At 37.1% G+C, this 16,376-nt stretch overlaps 1 protein-coding gene across 7 annotated transcripts in view; it reads right to left on the minus strand.

Annotated features, from left to right (window-relative positions):
- LOC105058814 (protein PLASTID TRANSCRIPTIONALLY ACTIVE 12, chloroplastic) overlaps nt 1-15,771 on the minus strand; it is a 29,618-nt gene extending 13,847 nt beyond the window's left edge. For 3 of the 7 annotated variants that reach the window (XR_012138543.1, XM_073251668.1, XM_073251670.1), the window contains exons 1-7: nt 15,501-15,771; nt 15,245-15,340; nt 15,083-15,153; nt 14,801-14,853; nt 14,093-14,705; nt 13,782-13,894; nt 11,914-12,176 (exon numbers count right to left, since the gene is read on the minus strand). Coding sequence is in view for 6 of the 7 variants with exons in the window: in XM_073251668.1 (XP_073107769.1) it covers nt 11,914-12,176; nt 13,782-13,894; nt 14,093-14,705; nt 14,801-14,853; nt 15,083-15,153; nt 15,245-15,278 (1,147 nt within the window). In the remaining variant the exon portion in view is untranslated. Of the gene's footprint in view, nt 1-11,913; nt 12,177-13,781; nt 13,895-14,092; nt 14,752-14,800; nt 14,854-15,082; nt 15,154-15,244; nt 15,341-15,500 lie in introns of all 7 variants that reach the window. The other 4 variants (XM_073251669.1, XM_073251673.1, XM_073251672.1 and 1 more) reach the window with 4 other exon arrangements.
- Between the last annotated feature and the right edge of the window lie 605 nt (nt 15,772-16,376).

Genomic DNA, 16,376 nt, shown 5'->3' on the forward strand with positions numbered 1-16,376 from the left:
TTTCCCCTTTTTTCTCTCTCTTCCTCTCTTTCCCTCTCCCACCTCTAGTGTACCATTTTTCTCGACTGAACCATCCCGATTCTCCACCCATCTGGCTCGGTACGAGATGTACCAGCCAGTTCGGACCGATATGGAATTTCATGGTTGTAAGTCTTCGACCTTAAACCATAATAGCTGGGACTTAGGTAGACCCCTCCACTTCACCAAAAATTTTTGGAAAGACCTACTCCTGGTCAGCACGATTTCATCATCGCAGATGACCTTGACATCCTGCTTCTTTTTTAGTATTGGTGGCATCTACAGGTCATGCACTTCATTAATGATTTCCTATCCTTCAAAATAAGGTAAAAGATCAGCAAGATTAAAAATACTTTTGTAAGTCAATAGCATAGGCATAGTCTGTTAGATGTATGTCCTAGAAGCCAATATGGCTGACATATTGTAATAATTCTAGGATATAATTTTGTACTTAATATATTGATATGATTAATAAAAGGGCAATTTCTTTTTCATTCAAGTGTGATGTCTCTTTGAATCGTCTATGAAATTAGTTTCGATATATATTCTCAAGGTGTTGAGAATTAGAGACATGTATTTAATTCCTAAATGCTTCCAGTCATAGGATCATCATGAGGATGGTGATAGATCCGAATAGACTGATGCACAAATCATTTTTTTCAGGATAGATGAGTCTCTGATCTACTGTGTAAAGATATAGGATGACGAGTGCGGATGGTTGTTAAAGAACAACTCGTACCGAGCGTGATCATACAAGAGATCATTTTGATTTCTATTCAATCGTCAGTGATTGTCTCGATGCAGTAGTTGTGTGACTAGTCTTTTGACTTAAGATGGTACTGCCGCTCGTAGTGAAATTACTGAAGTTTGACTGACATATAAACATGGATCTCAATAAGCCATTGTAGTGGATGTTGGCAACAGTTGGTCCACTGTAGAAGTTGGGTGCGCATCAAGATAGGATCTATCGACCTTGATAGAAAAGAATAGTCCTATGAAATTTGAAAGACTAAGTCCAAGAATCTATGATCATAGTAGTGTGATTGATGGAAAATTTTTTTTATAAAAGTCACAACTAGACTTGAGCTAATCAAATCTATCATATGACTGATGTTAAGGTTTGACGATTTATTCATGACCTGCCATCTAATCGGGACTCACGATAGAGGGACTGTATCACACGTTAACTACACCTAAAGATTCATTTCAGTTCTACTGGATTGCCACTACATACTGCTAGATGTCACTGATGGATTGTGAGAACTCACTAGGATTATTTCGGATCGACAATCCTTGCTGAATTAGAGTGAAATTATTCCGACTCATTAAAAAGAGTTTCAATGATACAATGATAGAGATCATTGTATATCTCACTATCAGATAAAATTGAATCTATGGGGTCACACAATAAAGAGATTAGGCCTGGAATAAGTAATTGAGCTTATAAAGTATCAATTGGGTTTAGAGAAACCCATTGAGTTCATAATAACCTTGCTAGTACATGGTTGGATCCAATTCCTCTTTCAGTTGGGATTACTTATTTGATAAGATAATTCTAACTACCTGCTAATAACCTATATGAATAAGATTCATGAGACTCCAATTGTTGGGTGTCTAAGGTTATGGATCATATTAATTAAGGGTGCAAGTCTCTAATTAATTTTTTTGATAGTTATTTTTGGACGCCATCTTGATTTGATCAAGTTGGGCATGTCCATTGATCAGAGGACTTTTAGTTCTCTTATCGGGTGTCTTTTGGGTGTGTTTTGGGGTATCTAATTATGGGTGCAAGGGCGTCAATTGTTGGCACTTAAAGGATCTCCTAAAGTAAGTTGGATAACTTAAGTTAATAGGAAATCCAATGCAAATAGGACTTGTATTATGTAATTGAATAGGATTCAATCTTTGTGCCTATTTAAAGGGACCTCCCCTAAGGTCCCTAGAGCATCCAAACCAGCAGCCCCTCACGCCCAAAGGCTCTCCCCATGCCCTCTCTTCCTCTCCCTTTCTCTTCTCTTGGGCGTTCTACACGTCCATCCCTTGGGACACGAGTCCCAAGGAGTTCCACATCCAAGGTGTTGGGTGTCCCATAATTTGTTGATTACTGGTGTTTTGTAGCAGCACAAAGCAAAGAGAAACTCTAAAGAAAAAGAGAAAAAGAAGATCAAAGAGAAAGATCAAGCGTTGATCGCAATCTAGGCTTCGTTCAGATTCAGCAGACTGAATTTTGGGAGAACCAAAATTCAGATTAAAGAGGACTGTTCCAGACTGATCCTGAGTGGATACTCGTAGAGGCCGGACACTTGTGCGGCTAAGAAAGAATCTCTTCTTTTTTAGATCTAGATTCGAAAAAAAAGATTGCAAAACAGGTATGTGATTTGATCACAATCTGAATTTCAACATATATTAATTTCAGCATATGAGATAGATCCATGTGGTTTTATGATTTCATGCATGCATAATTCAGATTAAAAGTATTTTAATCTTATTCTCTGCTGCGATGTTTAGAAAATAAAATTTTTAAAACACATATGTATGCACCAAATCTCAAATTCCAACAGTGATATCAAAGCCACGGATTTTCATATGCTGAATTTTAATATACATTTTTTGAAAAGATTTCAAAATCAGATTTTTCCTTGATACATGAGATGTATAGATGGATCTTTTAATTTGAAATTTGATTTTGACTTTAATTTTAGAACATATAGTTGATATGTAATTGGATGCATAGATCTGAATTTTGATCTAAAAAGAGTTCTAGTTCATGTTCATGTGATACATAAATGCATGCATAAAATCTAAAATTTTTATATGATTTGAATTTTGATTCATATATGTGATATATGATTGCATATTTAGATCATAAATTTACTTTTAATCTGATCCATGATTAGTATATGAGATATATGATATCATGCTTAGATTTGAAATTTGTTTAGATCTGATTTTATATGCATACATATGATATATATTTGTATGTTAAAATCTGAAAATTCTTTTCATATTTTAAAACTTACTTTCATGCAATAAATTTAGATCTGAAATTTGATTTTAGAATCTGAAATTTGTGTTTGTACATGAAAATTTTGATCATGGAAAAACCATAAATTAGGTCATGCAATAGGATTGCATTTAAGATTTTTGATTTGAGTCATATGGGTCTAACTCGATTAAGTAATTGATCAAACCAAGTCAAGTGTTGATAAAGGTCAGATCAATTAAGTTAATGATCATACAATTGTTGTTGATCAAATCAATTGAATCTCATATATATATAATCGATTAACCTAAGGACCTAATTTGGCTTGTTGGTTTGAGCCCGATTCGCTAGAACTAACCAATTCTGATCAATCGACCTATTGATGTCTAAGACAAGTTAATGAGACGTGATTATTTAATTGATTTCGTTAGTCAACCTGGCTAATTTATTGGTGTCTTAGGAAGGCAATGGGGGGACCCCCACCGATCTCCACTTATCTGGCCAATTTGAGACATTGAGTCTTGAATAAGGTTGCTTAGCAATCTGGTTTAGTCCATGCCAGTTAGATCGGTCATATGATGACTGATTAGATAAGATTTAAACCTAAATCTCTCCATAAATATTAAGTCCATAGGTCTTCCACTGTTGTAGATGTGCGGGCGTGCTACTGGCGTTGATTGTTCTCGACTGGTTACAGTGATTCAGTTGCATTGGAAACACGCAACCACTCTATTAGCAAAGAGTTACTCCAAGATAAGGATGGGGTTGGGTCTAATAACTATTAGGTGATGGATCCAATGACGGCCTTACACCTGCTTGTGAACGGTGGGTCGGATTTAACTAAGAAGTATGGGCAATAACTGTTAGGTAAGTCCATATGACTTAGAAACCAAGTTGCTGTAATATGCTTAGTGAAGCATCTGGACAAAGAGTTGCCCATGCATCGGTTGCCTACGCATCGGTGTGCATGTTACCAATAACTGTTAGGTAAGATGCATGTCATTGGTGGAACCGCAGCACCCACTAGGAATCCTTTGTCGCGTTAGGATTTCCGTTTCTTTCTCAGAGAGTAGAGAGATTCGATAAATTAGTGGAAGTCATTGTTTGCATCTTAAAGTTCCTAGAAGCAAACATAAATATTAAGTATAAAAGTCTAATTTGAATCTCTACTCTTGTAGTTAAACCACAATATCAGCCTCAAACCCTCTAGTCCACATTCTTGAAACCAATCATTTAATTGCTATCAATTACAAAGACTGGCTCAGAAACCTCAGAATTGTCCTGACCTCAGAAAAGTTAAGCCATGCTCTCGATCAGGTCCCATAGTGCTACCAAACCATCCTACTGCTGAGCAAAGAGCTGCTTTTGAGAAGTGTACGAATGAAGACAGTCGAATCAAGTGTTATGTGCTGGCGTCTATGTCAAACGAGTTGTAAAGCCAGCACGAGCATATGCCCACTGTTCGGGTCATGATAACTCACCTACAAGAGTTGTATGGTGAGCAGAGCCATACTGCGTGCTTCAAAATGTCCAAGAGACTCTTCAATCTGAAGATGTGCGAGGGACAATCTGTCCATGAGCACTGTATGACAGTGATCAAGGACATCGAGGAGTTTGGGAAGCTCGAGCTAGAAATACAAAAAGAATTACAGATGGATCTGTTCATTCAATCCCTCATCAGTTCATATAGTCAATTCATTATGCATTTTTATATGAATAAACTTGACTGCATTATTCTCAAACTTGTCAACATGTTGGTCACCACGGAGGGTACCTTGAAGAGTTCAAGGGGCACTGTTCTCGCTGTGAAGCGGACTTCTTCTTCCAAAAGAAAGTCTACTAGAAGGAAGAAGGTTAAATCCGTGAAGAAGCAGAAGAAAGAGAACAAACCAAAAAAAGATGGTCCAAAGGTGGCTAAGGCAAGAGGAAAATGTTTCTACTACAATGCTGAAGGCCATTGAGGGAGGAACTGTCCAAAATATCTGGAGAGCCTAAAGAACAAAAAGGTTGATAAACCTTCTGAAGGTATGCTCGTAATACAATCTAACCTTACGGTTTCTTCTACTTCTAGTTGGATATTGGACTCTGGTTTAAGTACTCATATATGTACCTTAATGTAGGATCTGATAAAAAGTAGGAGGTTGAGAGAAGGTGACATGATCCTTCGGATCGATAATGGAGCAAAAATTGTTGCAGAGGCCGTTGGCACTTATCCTCTTCGATTAACGTCTGACGTTAGATTAGATTTGAAAGACTGTTATTATGTTTTTGTAGCTGGTCGGAATTTAATTTTCGTGTCTGTGCTAGCACAGGAAGGTTTTGAAATTTATTTCAATAAAGACTTTTGTTTCATTTATTTACGAAATAAATTAGTTGCATGAGGTCTTTTAATTGACAGTCTTTATCACTTGTATGTTGATGCGAATGTGAACCTAAACGAGCAAATAGTGAGTGCCGTAGGCCAGAAGAGACCCAGAGATGAAATTAACTAGAAGTACTTGTAGCACCATAGACTAGGCCATATTGGAGAGGACAGGATAATCAGACTGGAGAAGAATGGGATCTTTGGCTCTCTTAACCCAGAGCCGTATCCAGTTTGCAAAACCTGCCTTCGAGGAAAGTGGCCAAGTTGCCCTTTGTAGGATATGGAGAAAGGGCCATAAAGCTACTTGTCCTGGACACATCGATGTATATGGAACATTTGATGTGCAGACCAGGAGTAGTTATACCTACTTCATCACTTTTACCGATGATCTGTCTAGGTATGAGTATGTGTATCTCAGGATACACAAGTTTGAGGCCTTTGAAAAATTCAAAAAATTCAGGCATGAAGTAGAAAAGCAGACAGACAAACCCGTTAAAGTTCTTCGAAAATTTTTGAGATATCTTAGGGACAACGGCATAGTCTCTCAGTGGACCCCTCTTAGAACGCCTCAGCTTAATGGGATATTCGAAAGGAGGAACAGGATCCTATTAGATATGGTCCGATTCATGATGAGCTTCACTGATCTACCCTTATTTCTTTGAAGACATGCCTTGTTAACTGTCATTCACTTGTTGAATAGGGTTTCATCAAAGTTTGTTCCTACCACACCGTATGAGATATGGTTCGGTAAAAAGCCGAGTTTGGATTATCTTAAGACTTGGAGATGTCCGACTTATGTCAAGAGACAGATAGCGAAAAAATTGGAGGATAGATATATTATAGCTCGCTCTATAGGGTATCTAAAAGAATCCATAGGATACTACTACTTTCCACAAGACCACAATGTGATTGTGAGTCGAAACGTCGTATTTCTAGAAAAACAGTTTATCCAGGATAGCGGTAGTGGGAGGTTAGTGGAGCTTGAAAAGAAAGTCTCTAAAGAGCCCAGAGTTATAGATCCTCAGGAACCTGTAGTCCATGAGCCAGTAGTTGATATTCTTCTACCATCTCGTAGATCTAGCAGGGTCTTCCGACTTTCTGAAAGGTCCATGGGTATGCTTATGGAGGAAGTAAAGAAAATATTTCTTATGGGAGATAGGGGTCATAGTGATGATCCTAATATTTTTGACGAGACGATGTCTGACATCGATTTCGAAAAATGATTAGATGCTATGAAGTTAGAAATTGACTCGATGTACTCGAACCAAGTCTGGATTTTAGTGGATCCACTTGAGGGTATCGTACACATTGGGTGTAAATGGATCTACAAAAAGAAGATAGGTGCCGATGGTAAGATAGAGACCTATAAAGCTAGGCTTGTGGCTAGATGTTATAGTCAGCGCGAGAGCATTGACTATCAAAAAATTTTTTCGTCCGTAGCCATGCTGAAATCCATCCACACTTTGCTTGCTGTTGCGGCTTACTATGATTATGAAATGTGGCAGATGGATGTGAAAACTACTTTCCTGAATGGATATCTTGAGAAAGATATCTGTATAAAAAAGTCAATGAATTTCACGTTCGGTGATGGTGATCACGAAGTCTGCAAGCTGCAAAGATTCATATACGAATTAAAGCAGGTTTCTCGAGTTGGAACCATCATTTTGATGAGGCAATCAAATCGTTTGATTTCATAAAAAATGAAGAAAAATCTTGTGTGTACAAGAGGGTCAGTAAGAGTACGATCACCTTCCTCGTATTGTACATGGATGATATTCTCCTTATTGGAAATGACATTTCCATGCTGACCATGATCAAAAGATGGTTGTCCAAGGAATTCTCCATGAAAGACCTAGGAGAAGCATCCTATATTTTCAAAATAAAGATCTATAGAGATAGACCTAAATGGATGCTTGATTTGTCACAAAAGCTGTACATAGAGAAAGTGCTGAAAAGATTCAGCATCGAAAACTGCAAGAGAGGTCTCTTACCTCTTAGGCATGGTATTAGTCTCTCCAAGACGATGTGTCCAACTACATCTGAGGAGATACAGCACATGAGTAGGATTCCTTACGCCTAGACGATAGAGAGCCTCATGTACGCCATGCTATATACTCGACCTAATATTGTCCTTGCTGTGAGTGTCACGAGAAGATATCAGTCGAATCCAGACGAGGAGCACTGGATAGCTGTGGAAAATATCCTTAAGTACTTAAGAAGGACTAAGGATTTGTTCTTGATCTTTGGAGGTGATTCTGAGTTGCGAGTCGAGGGGTACACTGATCGATATATTGAAAGGATTCTGATTAATCGATCAATAAAGGCTGAGTATGCTGTAGATGTATAGGATGTTTTCTGGTTCTATTGTTAGTTGTAGAACTGGATGTCATGCCATATGATGTCGTGACACAGTACTGCAAAGACAATGGCACCATAGCCATTGCTAAAGAGCCAAGGTCTCACCAGAAGTCCAAGCACATAAAGCAGTGATAAATGTGATTACCTCATGTAGGTGCGAAGAGTGGACTCCGCGGACAACGTGGCAGACCCGCTGACTAAGCAATTGAGCCAACCGAAAATGAAAGTCCACCTTGAGAAGATGGGACTTAAATTTATGGCTAATTAGTTTCGTCCAAGTGAAAGATTGTTAGATGTATGTCCTAGAAGCCAATATAGCTGACACATTGTAATAATTCTAGGACACAATTTTGTACTTAATATATTGATGTGATCAATAAAAGAATATATTTTTTTTCATTCAAGTATGATGTGTCTTTGAATCATCCATGAAATTAGTTTCGATACATATTCTCAAGGTGTTGAGAATTAGAGACATATTTAATTCCTAAATGCTCCCGATCATAGGATCATCATAAGGATGGTGATAGATCCGGATAGACTGACGCACAAATTGCTTCTCTCGAGATAGATGAGTCTCTGATTTACTGTGTAGAGACACAAGACAACGAGTGCGGGTAGTTGTTAGAGAACAACTAGTACTAAACGTGACCATACGAGAGATCACTTGGATTTCTATTCAATCGTCGGTAATTGTCTCGATGCTGTACTTGTGTGACTGATCCTTTGACTTGAGATGGTACTGCCGCTCGCAGTGAAGCTGCTGAAATTTGATTGACACATAAACATGGATCTCAATGAGCCCTTGTAGTGGATGTTGGCGATAGTTGGTCCACCGTAGGAATGGGGTGCGCATCAATATAGGATCTATCGACCTTGATAGAGAGGAATAGTCCTATGAGATTTGAAAGGTTAAGTCCAAGAATCTATGACCATAGAGTGTGATTGATGGAAAAGAATTTTTCTAAAAATCACAACTGGACTTGAGCTAATCGAATCTATCATATGACTGATGTTGAGATTTGATGATTTATCCATGATCTGCCATCTAGTCGGGACTCACGATAGAAGGACTATCACACATTAACTGTACCTAGAGGTTCATTTCAATTCTACTGGATTGCCACTATATACTACTAGGTGTCACTGGTAGATTGTGAGAGCTCACTAGGATTGTTTCAAATCGACAATCCTTGCTGAGTTAGAGTGAAATTGTTTCGACTCATTGAAAAAAATTTTCATGATACAATAATAGAGATCATTGTATATCTTACTACCAGATAGAATTAAACTTATGAGGTTACACAACAAAAAGATTAGGTCTGGAATAAGTAATTGAGCTTATGAAGTGTCAATTGGGTTTAGAGAAATCCATTGAGTTCATGATAATCTTGCTCGCACATGGTTGGATCCAATTCCTCTTTTAGTTGGGATTACTTATTTGATAAGATAATTCTAACTACCTGCTAATAACCTACATGAATAAGATTCATGAGACTCCAATTGTTGGATGTCTAAGGTTATAGATTATATTAATTAAGGATGCAAGTTCCTAATTAATTTTTTTGATAGTTATTTTTGGGCGTCACCTTGATTTGATCAAGTTGGGCGTGTCCATTGATTAGAAGACTTTTAGTTCTCTTATGGAGCATCTCTTGGGTGTGTTTTGGGGTGTCTAATTATAGGTGCAAGGGTCTCAATTGTTGGCGCCTAAAGGATCTTCTAAAGTAAGTTGGATAACTTAAGTTAATAGAAAACCCAATGCAAGTAGGACTTGTATTATGTGATTGAATAGGATTCAATCCTTGTGTCTATTTAAAGGGATCTCCCCTAAGGTCCCTAGAACATCTAAACCAGCAGCCCCTCACGCCCAAAGGCTCTCCCCATGCCCTCTCTTCCTCTCCCTTTCTCTTCTCTTAGGCGTTCTACACGCCCATCCCTTGGGACACGAGTCCCAAGGAGTTCTACGCCCAAGGTGTTGGGCATTCCATAATTTGCTAGTTGCTGGTATTTTGTAGTAGCACAAAGTAAGAAGAAACTCTAGACAAGAGGAGAAGAAGAAGATCAAAGAGAAAGATCAAGCGTTAATCGCGATCCAGGCTTCGTTCAGATTTAGCAGGCTGAATTTTGGGAGAACCAAAATTCAGATTAAAGAGGGCTGTTCCAGGCTGATCCCGAGTAGATACTCGTAGAGATCGGATACTTGTGCGGCTAAGAGAGAACCTCTACTTTTTCAGATCCAAATTCGAAGAAAAAGATTGTGAAACAGGTATGTAATTTGATCATAATCTGAATTTCAGTATACATCAATTTCAGCATACATCAATTTCAGCATATGAGATAGATCTACGTGATTTTATGATTTTATGTATGCATAATTCAGATTAAAAGTGTTTTAATCTTATTCTCCGCTGCAGTATTTAGAAAATAAAATTTTTGAAACACATATGCATGCACCAAACCCCGAATTCCAACATAGTCTTCCACTTGGTCAATGATGCTTAAACGCCCAAGATATCTAGGTTGCAAGTTGCTATGTGATTCGGGTGGTTGTCATCCAGGCCAATTGAGGATGAGAACCTTGCCTCCAGGCTTGTAGTGAACCATCATATACCTCTAGTTGGCACAGTCCCAAGATGACTTGTTGCTCTCCGCAATCTTTCTTTTAGCCTCTGGATGGGTTTGCTTAGTGTGTTGTCAAAAATCTGCTCCCTTGAGGGAAGCCCTGCTTGACATCGGCAGCGGTATCAGATCCAATGACTGCCATGGTGATAAGCTTGTTATGATCTCAAAAGGAAACTCTTGTTGAGCAATTGATGGGGATGATGCTGACAAACTCGACCTAGGGAAGAATGGTATTGGTATCCCAAGTGGCTGAGTTCTCTGCAACAAGATTCCATAGCAAGTTCCTCAAACTTCTAGTTACAATTTCGGCCTGTCCATTGATCTAGGGATGAAAGGCACTAGAAAATTGGAGTTTGGTGCATAACTTAGCTCACAGTATCCTCTGAAAGTGGGTGGTGAAAATGTCAAGGTCGAACCCTATCATCTTTGGAATCCATACAGGCAGGCTACTTCTTTGTAAAAGTTTACCAACACAGGATGCATTACTTGCCTTCTTACAGGGAATGAAGTGGACCATCTTTTGAGAATTGATCCACCACCACATAGATGGAGTCATACCCTCCACTAGTATTGGGTAATCCTAGGAAAAAGTTCATGCATTGTGGTCCATTTTGCACATACAAAGACAGGCATGTATGTCTGCATCTAGACAAGCACACCTGGGGGGAGAAGAAAGGGTGAGAGAAAGACCTATCAGTGCACCTAAGTACACATCCTACTGTAGGAAAATACATTATGAGCCATGTTGATCGCCAACCGACACTTCTAACCATGATCTGCTGCTATAACAGCCTACTGAACTAAATATGTGAATATTTTGGAAATGCATGATGTTCCATATAAATCCAAAATTGCACTATTGAACATGATCAAAGAATCTCAAGAAAAACATGGATCTTAAGAAACACATGATCTAAGAATATCCAGTGAAATTGGGCATTTCTGAACTATAAATCATATTAAGTCATTGCATCGTGCAATAGAATCAGATAATTTGATACCCATATGATGAACAAGTAAATAACATTAAAAATATTTGATTTTGGATCTCAGGAAATCCACATATTGTTCATCAATGTTTAGATAATTTTCTACCCACATGATGACTAGGTAAAAATCCTTATTGAATTTCAGGCAATATATGTATTGTTCATCAACGTGTCTCCAAGCATTTCCTAGAAATAGGTCCATACCATACTGAATTGTCATATTCGATTATCAGTTGGACTAAATATTTTACTAAATTTCTGCCACTAATCTATTAATTTTTTTGGGATAAAAATAACAGAGTTACAGTAAAGTAGCTCATAAATAGTTGGTGGCAAAATTTCAATGATTTGCTGACCCTATTAATTTGTGATATATTTTAATACTGGAATGAATACATATCAACAGTTTGGATTCATTGATCTTACCGGTGATGCCTGAACCAAAAAAAAATTAATATAAATATATTCCCCATCTAACATATGCATTAGTATCACTAAAAGTTGGATAAAAAATATGTCAACAAGTGGGGGAAAAACATTTGGTAATATCTTATGAAATTGGAGAAATGCCGTACTCTCTTTGATTTGATCTTCTCGCATCCTCATAGCTAAAGGATCCCGCTTTATACGAACATCAGTGCCCATCATAATGCGATATTCTTCTGCAGTTTGGTGCTCGAACATTGTGATGAGTTGAGTATTCTCATCTTCTCCAGTTTCTTCATAGTGCTTCTGCACAGCTTCACGCGAAGTATCCATGTTTCTATATGCTTTAACCCATTCAGAATAGTATGCTATTGGTCCAATCTCTTCCAACCTCCTCTGCTCTGCTTGTAGCCTGAATTTTTGGCATATCAGTCAACAGAGCCGACAAACGATAGTTCCATACGAAATAAATCTCATTTTCATATTTGGAATCCCAACACAAGTTTGCCCATGATATATATATATATATATATATATATATATATATATATATATATATAATATATATATATATATATATATATATATATATATATATATATATATATATATATATATTGATGAAGAATAATACAGAAAAAAATAAAAGATGAATTGATTGTGAAATGCTTCCTCTACTGCACTGATGGGATGAATATTTTGTTCAACTAGTAGAAGTAAAAGAAAAGAAAAAGGGGGAACAAGAGCAAAAAAAAAAAAAATCAAACAAAACAACCACGTGGTGTGATGCCCACCAACAGAAATAAAAAAAATTCATAGCATGATCAGAAATGGACAACACTTTGGATAGGCAGGAAACCTTGACGATCCCACAGACAATATCATATAGTATTTCAATATACCTGCTTCAATCTGAAGGCAAGATTTCAAATTTTCAAGTATTGCCAAAGAGGAATGCATACTAATGCAACAGATTTACTGGTGGAATACACTCCCCACTAATCTTGGGGCTTACGAAAACCTAGTATCGGTGGCTCATCCTGCTCCATTGTACGATATCAAGTATCAAGAAATACAATATAATATAGCAAGACGTACTGCAAAGTATACTGACGCAGTTAAATATATCAATTCAAATTTCTAAAATTTTTTGTTAACATTGTTTTTCTTGAAATTTATTATCATATTTTTTGAAGTTATTAATGCTAGGAGTCCTCACCATTGCTTATCCAAAACAGAAATGTGTATGTAAGAGAATCTAACGATTTTAATGTGCTTGTGAGAATCTAACATATAACTTGAACCTCGTGAACGCGTATTCATCATTTCAAACCATTTCAAACTGTTTGATATAAGGTAAACACAAATGTTTTCAAATGTACCAACCTGTATCATTAGATTATCCTTTGTCAAGGTTGTTATCCTTATATGCTGAATGCTGTTGTGTGCCATTAGCTGTATGTTGTACAAGCTGATTTCTAACTGTAAACAAACATGATATACTCAACCTTGTCCAAATTAATGCACCATAACTGATCATCCAATTTGAAAACATACTACATGGTACATAAAGCTTAGTCATTAAATAACAGAAGTGTTCATTGCCAAAATTGTTGGGGGGGGGTGTTGAGACAATTTCTAAGGCAGTTCTTTTGTTCCGAAAAGAAATCAGCAAAAGAATTATTAGAATGATGACTGGGAGGGAGAAAAGGGAAAGGGGGAATGTGCTGGTTTGTCAGTGCTTCTTTGCTCATTTTCTTAATTTCCTTGCAATAAAAACATTCTCTTAGTTTTTCCTCCCATCTGTAGCCAGTAGAATCAGGAAAAACCCTCTATGTAGCTGGCAAATAGGATTCTGAAATCTATGCAACAAATTTAAAATGTTTTCACATATATCAGTAAATGGCAACCAATTTAACCTTGACAGCAACAGCACAGAGAAAAAGGCAAAATCATTTGCAAGTATAGCTTTAATATTAAAATCTTGGAAGTTCACTAGTTATTTTACGATTTTTACCTTTCCTCCTTGAATACATGTCTTCTTGCCCTTGCAAGAGCTGCTTCAGTTCTTGTAGGATAGTCTCCATAAAGCTTTATTTGCCCAGTCTCTGCCATTGCCTTTGCAAACACCTGCATACATTTCATGATATATAACAAATGCAGCATACTGAAAAAAAAAGAATGATCAAATATATCCAACAAATGACCTAGGTCCAGATCGCCTTATGAGTTCTACCATAAAATGGTGCCATTTCCATGAGATATGTATGGTGCCAAACAGATACAGATCTTATTTATCCCCAAATACATAAACCATGCTATACTAACCGTGTCAACATCTGGACGCCTTCTTTGCCACCTTGACCATTGCTCCTCATCAGGCTTTCTCCAATTCCACCACAAATCTTCACTTGTCTGAGGCTCTTCTATGGGCTTACTCGAAGCTGGATCAACAAAGGCATGCGGTCGCCCCATTTCTTTATCCAACTCATAAGGACTGAAATTCTTTTTCTCCCGTTCTGTCTGATAAACAACATATTCCTCAGATGGGTCTTTAGGTTCATCAGAAACATCATCCAAAGACTCAAGCACAGGTGGTGGGTGAGTCACAACACTACTCATTTCTGAAATTTCAGAAGCAGCAGCCTGCCCCTTGTACTTTTTCCTCCTGCTTCCAGGACTGTTTCCATATGAAGGCTTCCCTTTTGACTTGCCAAGTGGTTCAGGAGCCCTGGCTGCCCTCACCCGGCTAGCAGTTCCTTCAGGCCAGTACTCCCTCCCAGGTATACTTGCCCGGGCGCCAGATGCTGGCTCAAGCTGCCCGGATGTGGAATCAAAGTAACTATGGTATGGCGGTGGTTCGATGGAAGATGGATCAAATTTCCCATCCTTCCTTGCACACCTTATAGAAGGTAATAGTCCGGCCTTCCTTTGAGAGTATCTATTTGATTGAACAAAAGTTCGCAGTTTGCTTGAATCAAATACACCTACAAATGGTGTCCGGAAATTTCAAATTGTACAAAGATAACACGTTACCTATCAGTAGGATTTTGCAGTTTGCCTGAAGGAAATATACCTACAAATGGTGTCTGGAAATTTCAAATTGCACAAAGATAACACATTACCTATCAGTAGGATTATATAACCAATGGTGGTCAAGCAATTAGGTATCTGCGTACTTCAACAAATTCCATTCCTTTAAAGGAAGAAGATTGGGTACGCTACAAGCTAGAAGGTTCCCATTTCGAAATTACAAAATTAAATTTTGAGACTGAAAATATTTAAAAAAAGTGTGACGTATGTCAAAATTTGGCACACCTGGAACTTTTGAGAACGAGATTTCCCAGCAAGCGCACCACTTGCTGCTGCTAAACCCCCCGTGAATCCATCTGTCCAACAAATACAAGCATTCATCAATTCAGTGGGTTATATAAAGAATAAAAACGGGAACTTCTAATGATTCTTTCAAGCACAGCGCACCTTGAAACAGAAATGCATTTGAAAAAGACGTCATCTTCCCTTTCCTTGAATTCTCACTTGTTGATTAAATACTATTCAATTTTAATATCTACCTATCTGCAATACATTAACAGTAAGACTAGGGTTCCCCTCTAACAGCATCTTCTAAATTCAAATTTAAAGAAAATTTTAGCTGCTTTCCATTCTTCCTTCACCAAACTGTATACAAATCCAATATTAATCAAAAGACTAACTATCTACAAGAAAAGGAACATACCGGAACATATCAAAAGCCTCGAGAAAATTCAAGAATTGGAGAATCGGAGAAGAGAAATCTGGTAGAGTCTAGCTGATCAGGACACGATGCAAAAGAAAAGCTACAAAAGCAAGAAGATTAGGAGAGCTGCCGACGTACAAGAACAGGGTTGTAGAGTTTGTGAAGAACCCCCGAGAGAAAGCGGTCTGGAACGGAGCTCCGTGTTCTTCTACAATCCGAGGTACAGAGACTCGCAGGAATAGGCTTGTTGGTGATAAGGAGAGACGTTGAGGGGTTTATCCGGAAGCGCGCTGGAATAATGGTCAATAAGACGAGCTATCGAAAACAGGGGGATTGGAAATTTCTTTTTTTTTTTTTAATCTTAAATATTTATCAACAATTTTGAAAAATTCACAAAAAAAAATAAAATTAAAATACAAGCATTTAAAAAATTTAGAAATTTATTTAATTAAAAAAAGGGATGGATAGATATAACGAATGATAGCCCAAAAAAAAAAACTTTTACAATAATATATGGCATCTCTAATTTATAATTTCTTTAATTAATCAAGAATAATTTGTGAACAAATTATAAGTTTATACATAATTCAAAAATAATCAAATATTTTGAATCAATTCATTTAAAATATTTATAAATTTATTTAATTAAAATATAGGACAGATAAATGTAATGGACGGTAACAAAGAAAAAAATTTTTAGCAACACTATATGGCATCTCTAATTTATAACATAATTTTTTTTAATTCATCGAGAATAATTTGTAAACAAATCATAAAATTTATGCATAATTTAGAATAATCAAATATTCTAAATTGATTCATTTTTCAAAAATAATTTAGAGAACGGTTCTATCACGAGAAAAACTGATAATAATT

Source organism: Elaeis guineensis, chromosome 2 (assembly GCF_000442705.2).
Source record: "Elaeis guineensis isolate ETL-2024a chromosome 2, EG11, whole genome shotgun sequence".
Taxonomy (NCBI): Eukaryota; Viridiplantae; Streptophyta; class Magnoliopsida; order Arecales; family Arecaceae; genus Elaeis; species Elaeis guineensis.